This window comes from Alosa alosa, chromosome 5 (genome assembly GCF_017589495.1).
Source record: "Alosa alosa isolate M-15738 ecotype Scorff River chromosome 5, AALO_Geno_1.1, whole genome shotgun sequence".
Lineage (NCBI taxonomy): Eukaryota > Metazoa > Chordata > Actinopteri > Clupeiformes > Clupeidae > Alosa > Alosa alosa.
The window spans coordinates 10,837,957-10,857,267 of NC_063193.1; the positions used below are offsets into that span (position 1 = coordinate 10,837,957).

Genomic DNA, 19,311 nt, shown 5'->3' on the forward strand with positions numbered 1-19,311 from the left:
GAGACTCATATCCACAGCACTGAGGTCACCTTGCTGTACTCAGCATCAGGTTCCTTCAGGATTTTGTAGTCTTGTTGTCTCTTTTATTATCCTTTCCAAACAAGTCATGGAATTCCTGCATCGTGTTCTACGGCTCAAAATCACAGCATTTTCATTTTTCACATTTCCACAGCAAATGCACTTACTTTTTTGGCTGCAATGGTCACAATAAACCTGCACAAGGTCCTGCATGGAGGGATTGAGCAGGACAGTGCAGGACGATGACATCACATCACATCTGTATTCCCTGGAAGTCAGGCGTGAATCAGGATGGAGTCTAAAGGGGGTTGGCAAATGGTAGCAGGCAGTGAATTTAACATGCACTGAAATGGATTGGGGTGGTGGTTTGTTTCACTGACAGTTTGTGACTACACATCAAGTATCAGCCTCTGAAGACACCTGGTCCCCATTTTTGACGTTTCTAAATTCCACAAAAACATAACTGTAAGCCGTGTACATTACCAGACACATACCTCTCTCTTCTGTTCCGTAAAGTTATTTATTTATTTATTTTCTTTTCCCTTTTGCTTTTGCCCCTGCAGCTACCACTTTACACATACACATAGGCACACACTATCCACACTCATGCATAACATGTTTCCAAACCCCTTTCAACACCCTAACCATGACCTCTACTGTGATTACCCAATCCTTAATAATATGTCCTTGTTTTTGTCAACTGTCTTGTCCAGTCCCATCCTGTCTCACTTCCCTCTGTTGTCTGTCTGTCACCTTGTTGGGTTTTTATGTGTTATGTATTACACACTGTACGTGGTGCTATAATCTCCCGTCCCCTTATATGTATCCAGGGTCTCATTAAAACTGAGTGAATGGTTACAGTAGGACAGTAGTAAATGCATTGTATATAAGTCTGAATATATATATATATATATATTGCTTTATTAAAAATAAAGTTGTCCTCCGAAGATGGAGGGTGGTGGTGGGCCAAAAAAAAAAAAGAAAGTCTGTGACGGTTCAAAAGGATGCCACTATACAGTACTTCCTACTACTGCACTGGGTGCTCTCTGAATGTCGTATCCTATGGATTCATAATAACAATAATAATGGTGTAGGTGCTACATTATTAACTGCAGGTGAAACCAGTGGCTCCTACAAACAATAAAACTATTCTAACTTGCAACCTGAGTTTGTTTTCTCTCCAAGCACACTTTACTATATTTTAATGTGAAGAGGAGGTGTGACAGATAGATGGTCAACATTCCATTTGGAAGCCATTTGAATATAAACACGCAGAGAGAGATAGATAGATACTTTATTGATCCTCAAGGGGAAATTCAAGAAACTTGAGAGAGAGTGAGAGAGAGAGAGAGAGAGAGAGAGAAACACACACACACACACACACACACACACACACACACTCTGCACTCTAGGTCCCTCCACAGTGTTGGTAATATTCGTACATTTCAATTCAGAGGGCCTGATCCTGCAGCTGTCTGTCTGGTCTGCCTGAATGAATGGGGTGGTGGCTGGGTGTCTGAGTGTGTGTATCTGTGTGTGGAAAAAGAGTGGGGTCTCTCTCTCTCTCTCTCCCTCTCTCTCATGGGTGTGGGAGATGTGTGAATGCCTTCCCTGATGAGAGATGAGGCATATTGAAAAGTATATTAAATTACCCTGATTAACAATTTAGCCACGAACAGGGGAGCCGTGGAGGATCTCTATAGGGAGGCCCGAGGGCTATTCATGGTGAGAGCGCCAGGGTCGAAAGGTTCCCCAAGTTCACAGGCTCTGTGCCTTTGTTATGCTAACGCACAATCCCGAATCAGCTGCCTGCACCGTGGCTGGACAGAATTTATTCCTTGAGAACGGCGAGCAAGGCACTGTGCCTGTGTGTGGCACCCAAATACTGGGGTCATTTCTTCAAGTCCACCCCTCCTCTTTTTCTGCCTTCGTATGTGTGTGTCTGTGTGTGTGTGTTTCTCTGTGTGTATGTGTGTATGAGTGCATCTCTCTCTCTCTCTCTCTCTCTCTGTGTGTGTGTGTGTGTTTGTGTGTGTGTGTGTATGTGTGTGTCTGTGTGTGTGTATGCCTCTGTGTGTGCGTGTGTGTGTGTATGTGTGTGTCTGTGTGTGTGTTTCTCTGTGTGTATGTGTGTATGAGTGCATCCATCTCTCTCTCTCTCTCTCTCTCTGTGTGTGTGTGTGTGTGTGTGTGTGTGTGTGTGTGTGTGTGTGTGTGTGTGTGTGTGTGTGTATGTGTGTGTGTTTGTTAGTATGGGTATGTATGGAGACAGTTCTAACATTATACAAGGAGTGTTGTTGCCCTTCATGCAAAATTTAAATGTTGCACATTTAACATTTTAATGCAAAACTAGCAAAGTTCAGACACAGCCATATATATAATTAGATGTAGCATAGGGTACATAAACTGCACAAGCAAAAAGATTAGCCTACCTTTTCTCAAATATTATTCAGTTCGTTATTAGACGTTTGAAATGGTAGGCCTACAAAAAATGGTTGGGGAAATATGGCAGAAACGAGACTGTCCGAATTCCCAGGAGAAAGGTAATCAATATGTTAACAAGTCGGGTGATAAGATAACATTTATTTGAGGTCAGAAGTCAGAAGGCGGTCGAATACCCTTTAACCTCAAGGTCAGACACCCTTCACCCCAGAGTGTGTCGGGTAGAGAATCCTTCTTCCTGTTCTGTAATGTCGACAGTTTACCGTCAATTTAAGAACAACACAATTTAGCTTGTGAACGTGGCTGCGTGCTAGTCTGCTGAATTTCTTAATTAGGCTACATTTATTTTAGCATCAAAATGTAACGGAATAAAAACGGCAGGTACTGTAACACACCATGTAGCCTGGTAATGTTTTAATGAACCAATTAATTGCAGGAAGTGAAGGAAATAATTATTAATAATATTATATTAATAACAAAAATAAATAATAAACAAAGGATGTACAAAATCCCTTAAAGCATGAAACCCTTATTGACATGAAATTGGATGGTTAGCTGATCAGCAAAGAAAAAATGTTGCACACCAGCAAAAAACCACTCTGAAATCAATCAACATCATTTTATATGTTATGCAGAGACCAGAGTATGTGCACAAACTGAGGTAGGCCTACATATTGTGTGACACCCTGAGCACCATGCCAGGCAAGAGGTCCTTTGTGGATAGGGTTTGGATTTGCTCTAGCCGCAAGAATGGGCTTTAAAATTCTTGATTAATTCTCTCTCTCTCTCTCTCTTCCCCTGTCTGTCTTTCTTTTAATTAATTTGTGCTGAGGTTTACTCTTTATTTAGCTGAAACCCATTCCATATTACTATGGAGGTTATCATTGTGCCCCCCCCACACACACACACACACACCGCCACCACCCACCCATAGACATCACTCGGCTCTGGGAAGGATTGCTCAGAGCATACAGCCAGCACTGGGAGGTGGAGCAGCTGGATGGCGTGGGCTGTGTCTGAGAGTCTAATCCACCTACACAGCGAGGAAAAAAAGAGCAGGACTGAAGTACCAGTACACACTTAGACGAGACTCCCAGTCATTAGCCAGGCTCCTCTCTCAGTGCTGCGGGTTTGGGGCTGAGAGGCACAGGGGTGCCGGGAGGGATGGGTCTAGGTGGGTGGGTGGGTGAAGGGGGCTATGAAAGGTGTGGGAGTTCACAGTGGGGGTCCGATCTGACCCGATAGGCCCCACAAAGCTCACCACTCAGACCCCGGTCCACCCCTCTTTTCAGAATCCGGGCGTATGAGCCTCGTGGAGAAACACTTGCTCAAAAGAACTTTAGTGAAACTGCAGCGTGAGAGTGAGGTGGAGGGCGATCTAAAAAGTAGAGAGAGAGTGAAGGCAAAACGTCCACCGTGCATAATGGCGTACCGTTATCAATGACAAACTGGAATGAGCCTCCCTCTTCACTCCAGCTCATTCAAGGTGCACAAAGGACATAGCCAAAGGGGCTGTTAATTAGTGAGAGCGGTCAAACTATGTACAGTACCTCCCCATCATTCTTTTCAGGTCCTTAGACAGATCGATGGCAGTGACATTCCTTCACACTGGGTTGGCTTGGGTAGAGGGCCCCATGTGGCCTGTCTGTTAACTGTACAGCTGGACAAGGTGTGTTCAAAAAGGCGAAAACATAAAAAAGGGCCTTGTAATGTGAACAGAGGAGAAAGGGGTGAGAGGGAACAAGGACATCATTAAATCCAGCCATGTGAAAAGTACAAAAGATCATGCCTGTCTGCATTAAGCATAGAACTGCTGAATGTTTTTGGCTGAACTATTATATTATTTTTCATGTTGCTATTCTATTCTCGTTGACAACGGGATTATCGACTGGAGTAATTTAGTGATTGAGGAATTGTTCAATGTTAAAAGAGCTTTGGAAAAAAATTGTTTCTCCATAAAATCAGTTAATGCAGCTTTATAATAATAAAATACATAATCATTTCACTCTGACAGATAATAGAGACAAGCTGGACAAAGGAAAGCATTTCATTGCAATGTTCCCTTTTCTGTTGGCCAATGATGAAACAAACAACCTAAAAATGCCTTATGTTATATCAAAGGATTGTACTCTAGCACCGGGGTCTAATGTCAACAGATGCTGGAAGTGACATTTACATTCCCAAGAATAATTTAAATATCTGCAACTGAATAGGGTCCTTTTAAATAACATTGTGTTTCTGGAGAGTTCTTGTGACATTTGACAGAGATGCTGTGATGGTTCTAAATGGAATTGCAGTGACATTGTGGCAAATAAGGAGAGAGATCTCTGTAGGCTACTCTTCACAAAGCTGCTTCTGCATGTGATTTTCTGTATGTACAAATATACATATTACATTTAAATGTTTATATATTTATAACTATTTTTTTATATAACTTGTTATTTTAAATATTTGCCATATAGCGTTCTATTTGGCTGCGTGGCACATAAACTGAAATGTGCCACACAGCCAAAGCCAGTGTACGTAGTATTGTCTGTTAGTGGTGTTATTTAATTCACAAAAACACTTGGTTGAGCAAATATTCAAAAAGATTTATTCAATTGCTTGCATTCATTTGCATTCTTAAGACCCCATGCCTACCCCCCAACACCCCCAGCCACACACACACACACGCACAAAGACTACATGACCTGGCTTTGTAATCTCTGTTGTTAGTGAGACTTTATCCTGTTCTCCAAACTACCACTGCTGGGACATGAGGCACACATTCCTTATCCTTGTGTGATTAATAAAAGATAAAAATGATGTGTAATACTCTCCACATTTACAACATCAGGGACAAAAACATCCCTGCCATTAAATATGAAGGGTGACATTCGACAAAGAGTGTTTTTGATCGATTATGCAGTGGTGTGGCTCTAAGATTTTTTATGCCTTTATGTATATTGCAGGGCTTGGCAGCAAGAAGAAAATGCTCAAAAGACAAGGAAGAGATCACATGGACAGAATCGCAGGAACAGAAGAGGAGGGTGGGGGCATGTAAGGAAGTTGACTTTTTGCTCTCTTCCCCTGCTGTTTTGTCTCATTTCAATATAAACTACACAGACCTGGGCTGCAGAAAATGGAAACAGCCAAACTTCACCGGAGAGAGAGAAAGAGAGACATACATTGTCAGTTTTTTGGGAGGTAAAAAAGGTATTCCTGTCGCTGTTGGACAGCATCTGAATCATTAATGAATTTATTACGATTAAAGATGTTCGGCGAGGTCGCCCTGCCGAGGTCGGAAATTGAATTCGAACGATCCAGCTGTCTCTCTGACATGCCATCAAAGCGTCTCTGCTTTTTCAAACCCACACATCAGTACAATCAGCTGCTACCCGCGATGACCTGACTCAATTAAAACAGATCCACCTTTAAACAAAGATCATGAGTGAGAACGGGAGCCTTGCCAGTGCATTTCATTTTTAATGGGAGAAGTGTGGGGCATTGGGACTGGGGATACACACCTGCTGTGTGCATGTCTGCATGGGTGGGGTGTGGGGTGATGCAACGCCAGACATGGGGAGCTTTCTTTCATAAAGAGATGGAATAAAATGCGCATGCGTGCGCACACACACACACACACACACACACAGACAGGCGCACACACACCTCCTTGACGTGTCTCCCCTCCTCCTTTTCTATTCCCTACTTAATTGAACATGATTCATTACAAATGATGTGCAGAGAAAAAGTCTCAGCTCGTCAACACTGTTGCCTTAATGTTGACGGGAGAGTCGGCTCTGTGTGTCTGTGTGTGTGTGTGTCTGTGTGTGTGTGTGTGTGCTGAATAGAGGAGGGGGCTTCAAAAGTGTGTCTACTCTGTACATATGCCAAACCTGCCATTCAATTAGTGTCTAATGGCGAAAGACTGTCAGTGACAGACAACAGTTTCCCCAAATAAATCAAACGAGTTAAATGTGCAGTGAGCAGTTTCTGTTGTCAAAAAATCTAATAAAATAATAAAGTATTAGGCTATTCGATTTTGTTGTGTACTTCATACTTTGTATCCCTTTTTTGTTTGTATTTTGTTTACATTGTCATCAAATAACCTGCAGAGGCTTAGCCTACAGAACACCTCAGAATATCATGCATGGAGACACATGAACAATTGGGCACTATCCTTCAGAAATGTCATTACTATGTCATATATTATTATCAGTTTTCACACTGATAATAATATTTAGTGACTAATCAGGATAGAATACGGAACCCCCGGAGGTGTCATTGCAAGATATTTTTGCAATTTTACAAAGACACCTCCCAACCCCATAAATTTAACTTGGAGCATCTGATAAATAATAGGCCTATTAGGAGCTACATAACCTGAGTTAAGTGACCTGGGTTTGATACTAAATGATGCCTCCAGGAGTGTTTGTCTTTTGTGTTTGTTTTCTACTTCAAGCTATGAAACTCACCCCAAATATGTCTGTCAGAGCAACTGTAAATATTTTCAAATAGTTAGGGTCTGTATTTCAGCTGTCAAAACAAACTCAGACTAACCTATACTTTCATAATTGATCCCAGCTCAAAACACAGGCTCTCTTGCTGATATGATAGGCCCTGTTTTGCTTTAATGTAGAGGTCAAGTCAGAAACTTCAATACTCGTCTCGTCAAAAGACATTTCTTTCTTGATTCACAAAATAAAATTGGCCTCCCAAGAAACTATTTTTAGTCACTAAAATCTGTTCTCTGAAGTGTCTCACCAATGCATGCATGCAATGCATCACACGTAGCAGAAATAAATGCGTTTGAAATCTCCCTGTATCTTGCACAAAAGTAATGTAAATCATTATTCGGCGTTCGGTTAGTTTGACAGGTCCGTGCTACACACGCAAAGGGTTAAACTATAGACAGTAAACCAGCAGCCACTCTAAAAAAATCTGTAGCCAGACCGTCTTCAGTTTTTCAGCACTGCTTCCGGTGGACAGGTCCTTCTTCGACTTGTAGATGTTTGTGTATATGCCTGAATAAAACGTTTCTTTATTTAACAGTAAATATCTAAAAACAGCTTAATTAAATTATTTTATAAATATAAAATATGTTAAACATTAATTATTTTGTTTATTTATTTACTTTGAAATGTCAAAATACCCATAAATACACGTTCGGCATTCAAGCATATCTATAGCAAGCTATGTTCCAAAAATCTTAGCGTGACCTCTACTGTGGTTGAAAACATTGGAGCTGGGGTTGCTTGGTTTGCCACAGGCGATGTTAGGTGCATAGGGAAGTTATCTGGCTGTATTACTAATTATTCCTAAACATTACCATCGTCAGAAAGGCTTATGTGCTCCGTGCAGCTCGATCTCCGAGAAGGGGTGTTAAGTGAGTCAGTCGGTGTTGAATCCATTCCCGTTCTACTACATCAATATGGTGAGTGTCCCAAGCTAACATTAGCCTCTACCGCTAACGTTAGCAGGATAGGTTGATGTATGGTAATGTGTTGCAGGTAGATTTTTAGACAGATGTGTGTACATTTAGCTACATTGTATAATATGCTGTTGTTGTACTAATATGGTCAGTGTCTTGCAGGACTCACTCTGTCTGTCCACTGTACACCTTATACCATAGAGCGGTAACGTTAGATAGGTGCACACACAGGTACATTAGCTAACGTTACCGTTATCATGCAGGCGGCATTGACAATTGGTAGATGTCTAGCGGATGCATTAATTAACGCTACGTGTAACATATTACTTATGCAATCAAGTTTGCCTTTTGATTATCAAAGCTATCATGTCTGTAATTCTTTTTGATGCATGTTTGTAGTGGTGTGTGACGTTCATGCTCATGTATGATATAATCAACATAACGTTAGCTGCAACGAAGCCTTCGACTCAGGTAAGGGTGCAGCAGGCTATACCTCACCTGATCAAGGAAAGTCAAGGGTTTTGTTTGACCTTAGCTTGTCCTCCAAGTAGGCTCTTTATTGGGAATACTGTGTTTAGAAGTAATTTACTTTTGTAGCACACATTTTACCAAGATAGATAAAATAATCGAATGGCCTACATTATCATTAGCATTTTTTCGTGGTTCTAGATTTGAAGTCTGACAGTGACAGTTCTTGCTTACTCTCATGCTGAAGTTAAAGTTGTTTCTTGATAAATCAGTTTGACAGTTCTTCAAATATCAAGGCTCCCGTCATTTCATTACATCAGGTTTTGAAGAAAATTCTTCAAGCTTTGAATTGGGTCTTGATGTGTTCTTCAACTTTTAAAGGAATGCATACACCTCTGTCGCTCTGTATAAATAAGTAATAATAAGAAAGGATCATTGAGTTGTTGGCCAGATTGTGGAAGGGTAGCCAATATTACATTTGATTTGACATTCCTTAGATGTTCCTGCAGTGTTTGAAACTGAACCATACCTTCTGATTTGTATCGCTTTAAGGGGAAGTCAAAAGTGGTCTCTCAAAGCAGGTATTTAGAGGTTGGCAAGAACATCTAACCTTCTTTCATAGCATCTTAAATGAGTGAAAAGTGCACAGCTGTCAGACACTTGGACCTAGATATGATATTAAACCTGTGAAAGGCAGAGGTCTGCATGAAGTCAGAATGGTATCAAGTATAGGGGCCCTAACTTCAATGCAGGAAAAAGTGGAAAGACCAAAGCTAATTTAATGACTTTGCAAAATCTATTAGTGAATTTAATACCATGAGCAAGATGCTAAGCACGACAGGCATTGGTGGGTCAGCTCAAACTCTCACAAGCCACATGATGGCTTTATACTCCAGAACTTTGCTCATTGACTGACTGCACTTTGAAGTAGAGCCCTAGATGTTCTTTGTTTTAATCGTTTCTGTATCTCAAATGTATGGCATAGCCTAGTGTAGAGTCTCAGATTTTTGGCCTGTTTTAATGATGGTTGTCATGCATATTGGGGCCTATAATTATTCTGATGATCATCCTATTGGCCTCTGCGTCTTAATTTTCATATAGAAAACATGAATTGAAAGTTAGAATTTATTTTGTGCAAAAGCCTGTGGCAATATCTGGTTTCTTTTTAACATCCATTTTTGGGTTGGGTTGTAATTGTTAGTGTTTTGGTCACAACAATGGCCTAGATTACAACAAAGCAATGTTTACGAGATACTGGATGGCCCAAACTTATGTTTAGAGTGGATCTGCATTGTAGGTAGAGGTTGTTGACAGAGAAAACACAGCACCATAGACAGTAGTATATGTAAATTATGTTGTTTTGTTTGTGTTTGTTGTCAGTGAAAGACTGTGACATTGCACTGGATGGTGCATGCATGTATCTACACCCATCAGCTCCAAACAATTGACCCCTTATGGTAACGGGCATCCTCAATTACAGTATGAGGGTGTAGTTCTCTTTTTCTGGTATCATTGGGAAATGGGGATAACACGTCAGCATGCAGGAAGGTCTAGCCTAGCTGTTGCATTGTTTAAGCTTAGCCTATCTAAAAGTCTAGATGCATCAGATCCAGATGTGTCCAGATCTTCAGTCCATCAAACGGAGTTTGTGAGGAGGGTCCATTTGTTTCCTGAGCACTTGGAGCTGCTGGGTATCTAGGGAGGCCCCCCTCTGGCCTCATTTGGCCTCCATGGGGCTCGGGTCAGGAGCACGGACGGAGATAAGCGTGCCCATGCTGCTTCAATTTTCTTGGAGGCAGTGGGCTCTTCTGGGCCCAGTCAGTGTCCCTGCTGGCCAAGATCCATCAGGGCCACGCGGCCAGGTGTGTGTGTGTGTGCGGCGTTTCTTTTCCGCTTGACCCACATTTCCCCAGGGACGCGTTATGGGGAGAAATTCCATCCTGTCTGTTATACTCCGATACCAGACAGGTCACTTCTCCCAAGGTTTTTTTTTTTGGTGAGGAAATAAATTGGCCCAGAAATGGACCTCTGGCCTCACAGTGACTAGAGGTATTAAGTTTTGAGTTGGAAGAGTGTCTGCTTTACTTTTTCGGAGGTCGGAGTGAGAGCTGAATGGCACCCATTTTCTGTCCTTTTCCCCCCTTGTTTCTCTAGCACCCGTTACAGTCTCCTTTTTCTTCGCTCTCTTTAGTCTATCTCCCCTCACCAGGCAACACCACTTTAAAATCCCCACTCAGTGATTGAAGAAGAAAAAAAAATCACTGAACCTAGCCTCAGTTCTCAGGTCAACATCGAAGAGCTGAATTGCTTTTCTTTTTTAACCTACATCTCTGCATTGCCTGACAGAATACTGGGGAAGAAGTGCTACATCAGCTGTGTGTGTGTGTGTGTGTGTGTGTGTGTGTGTGTGTGTGTGTGTGTGTGTGAGGGTGCATACATGGGGGAGACTGAGGAAAAATTAGCTTATAAAAATGCAGGGAGGAGACGCTGTAAAACAGTCACCTGTTTCGCACACATTCTCTCCACGACTCATGTTTATGACCTCATTTCCGTTCTCTCGGTTACCATTTTCACTTCAGGTAATAAAGTCGGCTTCAGTTGTCTTACCGGGGCGGGAGAGGGATCTCAACCGCTTCTTTATGCATTATTCGAGTTACAGGGTTGGATGCATGTGGAAATGTGTTTTAGAGGTATTTGGTTTTTGCCAGGTGTTTTTTTTTTTTTTTTACCCACAAGCAATAATGACAATGTTGGAATGGCAAGTCGACACTATGAATTACGATTTCTAAAGGACCCTCAGAGGTATTGTACATTCTCTCTCGCCCTGTCAGTGTTTGGCTTCAGCTGGTGGTGTGGATACTGTAGTGTTGTTTTCACTGGTAGTTTTGTTTTACACTGCCAAGGTCTGCAGCACCTTGGCAGTGTCAAACAAAACTGCCAGTGACAACAACACTATAGGTACAGGTGACCTTGAAGATGAGGACAAAATAAAAGAAGTAGCCTAGGTCGTGTTGAGGGCGATTTTTCAGCAGAGCCTGAACAGTGACCGTTGTGGCTTACAAGTCTTTTGCTGTGAAATACAGATCCATGGTACAGCTAGTGGTGAGCCAAGACTCGGACACCACAAGATCATTTCACTTAATGGAAGTTAGCCACTCTAAACAGGGCTCATGCCCACTGCATAAGCTTCTTATATAGGGTGTAATACTCTGAATCCCCTGCTTGCTATCCTCTTTGCAGGTTTAGGGCTTTAGGATCTCTTTTACAGCTATGGAGCTCCTCTAAGTTAGCATTACTCCACCAGTAAGCAATTTACCTTAAACACTTTTGTAGGCTTAGATTGTCCATTTGTAATTTCTGTTCAAAGCCTCCTCCCATCTTGGAAGTAATCTTGGCTTATATGGATGAGTTTCCTGTAGACTATGTAGACCATGATATGAAAGTTTGAGTTTGAGTTGGACTCTCAAGGCATCTTCTTGGCCAAAAGGGCTTGTGGAGGGCGGGGACGCTCATCCACTGCCCAGTAGCCAGTCATACCGGTCATGTCTGTCCGTTCAAAATGGCATGCCTGTAGCAAAGAATTATTACTCTGGATAAATCCTATCAAAGCACATTCTACTTGCAGATTGAGGTCTACTCAATGGCTTACTGAGTGAAATGTAACTTTGCTGACAGTTGTTCAATAACTCGTAGGAAATTAGATTCGAAAGTCTTTGCTTTGCTATCGGTTCATATCACACAGCATATGTAGCCTCATCCGTTCCTTTTTTTTTTTTTTAAATAAATGAAAATCCATAACATCAGTCCCCATATAGGTTCGTCAGTCAGGGTGAAAGTGTTGACTGTGCAGAATATAAATATTTAAAATATAGAAGGTCCTCTCTGCAGTTTTTCAATTGTAATATTTCATTTGTAACATTAGGCTAGCATTGCATGGGCCTCAAGGCACTCATATGTTGAGTCTTGATTTGTAGCATGTTGAATGCTATAATAATGCTTCACAGAGACGAGAGAACCCCAAAGACATTTGGTTTGGAGGAACACATTCAATCAATTGAGACAGGAAACATGGTGGAAAACTGTGAAATTTCAAGCTGTAAAATCTACTTTTTACATTGGCAATGAACTGACTGACTGATCTTGTTAAATAAATAAATTATTGTATAGGCCTATAGTTGCTTTGTCCTATGTACCCTTCAGAAAATACACATCAGACCTCCAGTTCTGTGAAGTACACTTTTTATGCAATGTATCTACAACCATGTGGTTGAGGAGGTGATGTTCTGATTTGGTATGGAAATTCATATGCACCTAGTCACCTGCAGAGCGCTCGTGTTGACCTGTCTCAATTAGACAACAGTGTGATATAGGCAACAATAAATCTCCTCTGTGCCACCAGCCAGGCATGAAGCAATTACAGAATTCATGAGTAATTTGACTGCAGGTCCACTCTCTTGTGGCTCAGTGCAGGACACAAGCCTAGAGCAGTGGCAGTGTGTTCATAATGCTGTACGCTCTCCCACGCAGATGCAGAGAGAGTGACATGGACAGGCAGAGGCAATTATGGGGAGGATACTTAACTCTACAACAAATTCAGTCCAGTTGCATAAGACATTACCGTGAGTCTTTCACGCAAGCTCTTGTTGATGCTGTACTTTTAGATATAGCTACCTGAAATTGTCACCTGTGAGGCATGACGGCCAACCTACGCTCCATTCTTTACAGGTACACAGGTCTAGAGGAACATTGGGTAGCACACCGCTTGGTACATGGTATTTGACTGCCAGACTGTTCCTTAACGACATGATTAGAATAGAACTGGAGAGCAAGATTACAGACAAGCTATTCTGATACTAGTAGGCCTATACCTCTTATCCCACTGTGGAAAATATGTCTGTAGAGGTCACTGTAGAAGGAACAATCTATAACAATCCTTCTCATGTGACAATTTTGACATAATGTCTTGTTGTAAAGTTTGCAAAACAGTTGAACCTCAGCTATAGACAAAGTTGACCTACTCCCACATTTGCTTCAGAACACTTGTCGGGACTGTTCCAAGTGAACTCATGTTAACTTTGTGTGTGTGTGTTTTTATCCTCTCCGCAGGGTGTGATCAGTGTGCAGCTGGTAGTTACCATGGTAATGGCCAGCGTTATCCAGAAGATCATACCACACTACTCCTTCGCAAGATGGCTCCTCTGCAGTGGCGGGTAAGGCAGAGTGGTGTGACTGGTGTCTCTCGCTTCTCTCTCCTATGTTGTCATTTCCTGTCCACTCACACTTGCTGCAGCACCTTACTCTGTTTGCCGCTGATCAGCAAAGAATTGTCTTGGACCATCACAGGAGAAGGTTATTTATATACCGTATATATTTGTGGTCCAACCCCCCAAAAATAATAATTAAGATTCATCAGCGAGACCAAAGGGCATCATCAAATAGCGGAATAACCCCAGGAGGACCTTAGGAGCTTGTTTCATTTCCTCTAATTAGTGCCATATGTGTTTTCAAGTAAACAGCTACTTAATAATTCATCAGTGTTTCTTTTTTTTTGGGGGAGAAAAATATATTTTTTGAGGGAAAAAAGCCATGAGATACATTTTCATAAAAAAAAACTTTTTGGCTCAAGCAGAGAGCCTGCCAGCATATGGCTCCAGAGAGTTCACTAATTACGTTTTTTATACCCCTCCCCCCTCTCCCAGTAATAAATAAATAAATAAACATGAAAAACAAGCGAAAGAGGCACAGCCCTCCAAGGATGTCCGTGCGACAAGACAGGTTTTCTAAACAAAGTTGAAGAGATTTCGTTAAATGTTTATCTTCTAACGGCTGCAAGAGGAGGGGGAGAAAGCGCCCTCTTTTCAAGTCTGATCCGTAAGGAGTAAAAAGCCTTCAGGAAAAAAAAAACTTGTAGTTCTAGTTTCCGTACAAATCAGATTAAGGAGCTGAGTATGTGTTATGTTCAGAGCCATTAAGCCATTGTGTACATGTTTGTTGTGTCGCATAACATTTGAGGTTATTGGTTAACTGGAAGTACAAATCAAAGTCGGGGGGAAATAAAGCTAATTAGATAATTAAGCTACTGCTGGAGTTGAGTATGATGTTACATTGCAATTAGTAGCTCTGTCTGTTCATATTGATATCACTGTTTTCTGGTTGGCTCTTTCATTTCTCTGTCCCTTGGCTTGGTTTGTCAATGCCATTTGCAGTCTGCGTTGGTATCAGCATCCCACAGATGATGAGTTACGGAGCCTCGCTGGAAAACTCCAAAAGGGAAAGAGCAAGAAAGACAGGTAATGTCTCTGTCTCCTTCTCTGTCTCTGTCTCTGTCTCTCTCTCTGTGACTGTGCCTGAAAGAAAGGGAGACTAGTATCGAGCCTTTCATTAGATTGAAGTCATGCTATTGTGGACCTCAGCCCTGTGTTGTGCCACCACCACACCAGCTGTGAGGAGGTGAAGTTCAGGAGGCCCACCTACATGGAACCCGTTTGAGTTGAGGATTCCCGGGGCCTCTGTTGTGCGAATGTGCCTTTGACATGTATAATGTTGGCCCCATGTAAATGAGGACAACCACAACTCTGAGGCATCCTGTCTAATGTGACTCCATAGACCTCTACTTGGTATTATTTCACAGATGTGAAATGAAGGTGCACACTCTTGCGTTTGTATTAACATAGACAAAATGCATACATTTGTGAACATGGCTGATGTAAGATTCTGCTCGTTATACACCTACGCAGCTCACACTCTTGATGTGGTCAGGGGGAACCAGCAGGGCCCTAATCCTGTTTCCCAGAAAAGGTGTGCCTCTGGCCCTGTGCACATCGTCGCATCCACAATATGCTCACCTTTTGTATTTTTTTTTGTCCCACTCTAATCTCAACCATCCCTTCATCCCCACCCCAACTCTGCCATCCAGAGGAGCTCCTTGGCCATGTTTCAGTCTGATGGGGGAAGATGAAATGATTTCAATGATTCAAAGTGCGTGGGTCCTGTGTTCTAACCCCCAGCCCACCCTCTCTCCACACACACACACACACACACACACACACACACACACACACACACACACACACCTCACTCCCCCCCTTCCTCAAGCCTCCAAGCCCTCCCCAGTCCTGCAGTGCTATTGTGCGGCCGGGGGCCGGAGAACACAAGGCCCCTGTGCAAACATGAGGGCCCCTGGAGGAGCGGAGCAGACAGCTGGCCTCGAGTCGTGCGGTGGAGGGAGCAAGCCTGGGACCCTCTCACCTCCCTCTCCTCTTTGCCCCCGTCCCTGCCTGGGCCTCCACCAGACCCAGATCTGGGAGCCCATAAAGGGGAAGGCCCAATCCCCACTGAGCCCCTGCGAGCCCCACTGCTGCCAGCATTCGGCCCCTGCCCTCCAACACTTCACAAGCCAGCAGCCCACAGACGGCAGGGGGAATTGTGTTTTAGTGGAGCATTTGTATGGAATCATCTCTCCTTTTTTTCACTTTCCCTCTCTATCCCCTATGCTCAGCATTTGGGATAATCCTCCCCTCCCCTCCCAAGTTGGTGAAAAAATGCAAACATTGTGACTCGGTTTCCCTTGGAAACAGTAAAGTTGAGTTTGAAAGGTGGGCCCCCACACTGTTGGCTCAGGCCCAGTCTGTCAGACAAAAGCGCAAACAGACAAAATGACGGCCTCAGTCAGTTGTTGTTTTTCTCCCCTTCCTTTTTGTCTGCCATTGCTTTTGAGAAGACAGTGGATTTATAGTATTTGTGTCCCACCGATTGCTACCATTTATCTCCAATGTTTTGTGAGGGTCTCCATGCTTTGTTTCCTTGATACATGGGTCTGCAACGGTCTTGCCTTTTTAGGAAGTACAACGGGCACATAGACAACAAACCTCTGACCATTCCCAAGGACATCGACCTCCAGCTGGAGACGAAATGCATTGCCGAAGTGGATACGTTAGGTATGGAGTATAGAGTTTCTATTCCCGTGAGGTTTCTACTAGCATGAATCTAGGCTGAGGACCTCATCTGACATACGTGTCGCTGCCATATCCCTAGTCAGAGCTATCACCTTGAAAATTAGTTCCATCAATGTGTGGATTTTGCCCCCATACTTACTCTTTCCTCCTGCTTTTCCAGCACTTCATTATTTCCCAGAGTTCCAGTGGCTGGTGGACTTTACGGTGGCCGCCACCGTGGTGTACCTCATCACCGAGCTGTACTTCTGCGTGGCAGAGCCCAGTGGAGAGATGAACATCAGCGTGGTGTGGTGCCTACTGGTCCTGGCCTTCGTCATGTATCCTTCGAAACACTAAAGTCAGGAAATCAGTCCCAATCTCAGACTGACGACCATTGGCGTTTACTTGCCATGGCAAGAAAGCCCTGGTTCAGAGAAGTTTAAGGAAATAAGATTACGTTTAAAGAAATCACAACATTTAAAGGAATGCATATGTTCTGAAGCTGGCATTCCAAATTCACCTGGAAGGTACTGAAAGAATGTGGTAGTATTTTAAAAGAACCGTGGTGGTGTAAAAAAGATCATAGTTTTTTTTCGCTCGAGATAGGTAAACATACCACATCACACAATCAGCCACAACAAGTGCTCAGGACTGGCAGTCTATATGTAAAATAATCCCTGCAATTTGATCCCTGCAAGGTGCGTTCAGACACGTTTTTGGTTTATGTTTATGTAAAAAGCCACTGGCTTTATACAACTTCTCACGGTTTCCATGATTTCACGTGAAAACTACACCGCACTGTAAGAAGTCCCAGAGTCGTGTGTTCTGCGCGTAGTGATGGAAACCGTCAGGAAGCTGCGATGATGTGCACCTTCACTTGGCGATTCCGCACGCCCGTCGCTTCCGTCTGCCGATGCGTCCTGCCAAATCACACACATTAACCTCGACACAGTCCAGGAGGATCAATCTATCCTTCCGCAAAAAAAAACGTGCCTGGCCTTCTAGGAGAGCAGTCAGGGGCAGGGAGACACGATTGCCTGCCGCGAGAGATTGGAGGCCCAATTTTTACCGCCCGGCAGAGCAATCGGGCGGGGTCGGCTTGGTGGGTGGTAGGGGGCTGCTGCATTGGGAAAGGGAAGAGATGAAGATGACTGAAGATGATGAACGCATTGATAATATGAGAACTCTGTGTCTCATCTGTCAGTAGCCACCACCAAGACCACTGTCTGGCTGTGCTAGATGGTGTCAATCACCAACTGTGCCGTTGCTAGGAACAGCTTGTTGAACCACTTGTTGCCTACAACTAGACATGAAATAATACTCGAAACATGAAACATGTAATGGGCATTTAAAGCGCTTTGAGAACTAGGAGTAGGAAAGCACTATATAAATGCAGTCCGTTTACCATTTACTATTTACATAGTCCTGTCATTTCAACCAGCTATTGCCAATGGCTTATGGAGAACTGTGTGTGTAGTTCTAAAAGCAAACTCAAAATGGCGTCCTCAGCCATTTCTCAACGAACAGTTATTCTCTCTCTTCACTCTGACTGAAGAGAGTTGTTTACAAAAGTGGACTGCTGTGAACAGTCCATCAATTTGCCATCAATGAGAGTGTCACGGCTTAAGGATAGAGTGAATAATTAATGAAAGAGCTTCTCTTGACCTCCAGAATTGGTCTTAGAAAATGTGGGAGAAGGAGTACATAAGATTAAGTGCACCTTAATGATTGTCATGTGACACAGTCTCCCAGTATTGAATTCTGCTTTGAAGCAACAAGTGCTGCTATTTTCCACTTAAGAAGCCAGAGACTGAGAGGGCCACAATATCGTCCAGGGAGGCACAGTAATGGAATGCTCCGGTCTCCATGGTGATGTGTGGAAGTATTGATGCAGCTACTCTCGCACTCTCCTATACACCCACCTGCACATTCACATCCAGATGTGTGAAAGCTAATCGAAGGTTGCTACTATAAGCTGGAGCTCCATTCATCCGAAGCGCACAACTAATCTAGGGTAACCGTTGCTACCGAACAGAGCTGATGGGCCAGGGAATCCTGAGGGATAGAGTTCTGTCGTAAATGGCGCAGTTATCAGCACGTACTGAAGATGCTGTTTTGTGTTCATGTTTGTGATTGAAACTCAATAGATCTGGGTCTTAGTCCTCTGGGCTATAAAGGTGCAATGTCCTCAAATTATTATCAATAATATGTTAAAAACATCATCTTGCAATGCAGAGGCCGACCAGAAATGTTTTCAAGGGACACATTTGTAAAGTAAAAAATGCCTTTTGTCGTGTCTGGACATTCAGTGGTCCTTAACTCCAGTCTCCCCAGAAAGATTCTGTTCTCCCTCACTGCCCATTACTTCAAGCTGGAAGAGGGGGGAGAGCGCTCCCTCTGCATCACCTTTGCCTTCTTCTTCTTCGTCAAGGCCATGGCCATCCTTATCGTCACCGAGAACTACCTGGAGTTCGGCCTGGAGACAGGTGAGCAGGCATGCACTGACCGCACTTTGGATGTTTGGCGAACAAAAAAAAGAATGGTGGTTGAAGTATGATAATAGGAAATAGTACTAATAACAATAATACTAATAATGACAACAATCATAAGAACAATAATGATTATTATTCATTTTATTTTTGGAATTAATTCCTTTTCTTCCCCTAATTATAGGGTTTGCTAATTTCTCTGAAAGTGCTGTGCAGTTTCTTGAGAATCAAGGGCTTCAGTCCCAGTAAGTGTTTGAGATGTGTGTGTGTGTGTGTGTGTGTGTGTGTGTGTGTGTGGGAGAGCTAAACTGAGTGATGAGCAGGAGGGAGGGGTGTGTGGCGATGGGATGGTTGGATGAGACGTGTGGAGTGGAGGCGAGAGGAATGTTTAATGTATATTTAATGCTAACAGTACAGGGCCTTTGTGTGATGCTGTATGGCCTCCCCGCTGTTAAGCAGCGCTTGCTCTTTTTCTCTCTCGTTGTCGCCAGGGGCCCCATATCCAAGCTAACCTTCAAGCTGATCCTGGCGCTCCTCTGCTCCCTGA

At 43.1% G+C, this 19,311-nt stretch overlaps 1 protein-coding gene across 2 annotated transcripts in view; it reads left to right on the top strand.

Moving 5' to 3' along the window:
• The first annotated feature begins 7,671 nt into the window (after positions 1 to 7,671).
• The window catches only part of tmem161b (transmembrane protein 161B), a 31,566-nt gene continuing 19,926 nt past the window's right edge, over positions 7,672 to 19,311 (top strand). For both annotated transcript variants that reach the window (XR_007193553.1, XM_048243665.1), the window contains exons 1-8: positions 7,672 to 7,876; positions 13,448 to 13,551; positions 14,548 to 14,631; positions 16,181 to 16,278; positions 16,457 to 16,613; positions 18,610 to 18,761; positions 18,949 to 19,009; positions 19,256 to 19,311. The exon at positions 19,256 to 19,311 is cut by the window's right edge and continues 85 nt beyond it. Coding sequence is in view for 1 of the 2 variants with exons in the window: in XM_048243665.1 (XP_048099622.1) it covers positions 7,874 to 7,876; positions 13,448 to 13,551; positions 14,548 to 14,631; positions 16,181 to 16,278; positions 16,457 to 16,613; positions 18,610 to 18,761; positions 18,949 to 19,009; positions 19,256 to 19,311 (715 nt within the window). In the remaining variant the exon portion in view is untranslated. The remainder of the gene's footprint in view (positions 7,877 to 13,447; positions 13,552 to 14,547; positions 14,632 to 16,180; positions 16,279 to 16,456; positions 16,614 to 18,609; positions 18,762 to 18,948; positions 19,010 to 19,255) is intronic.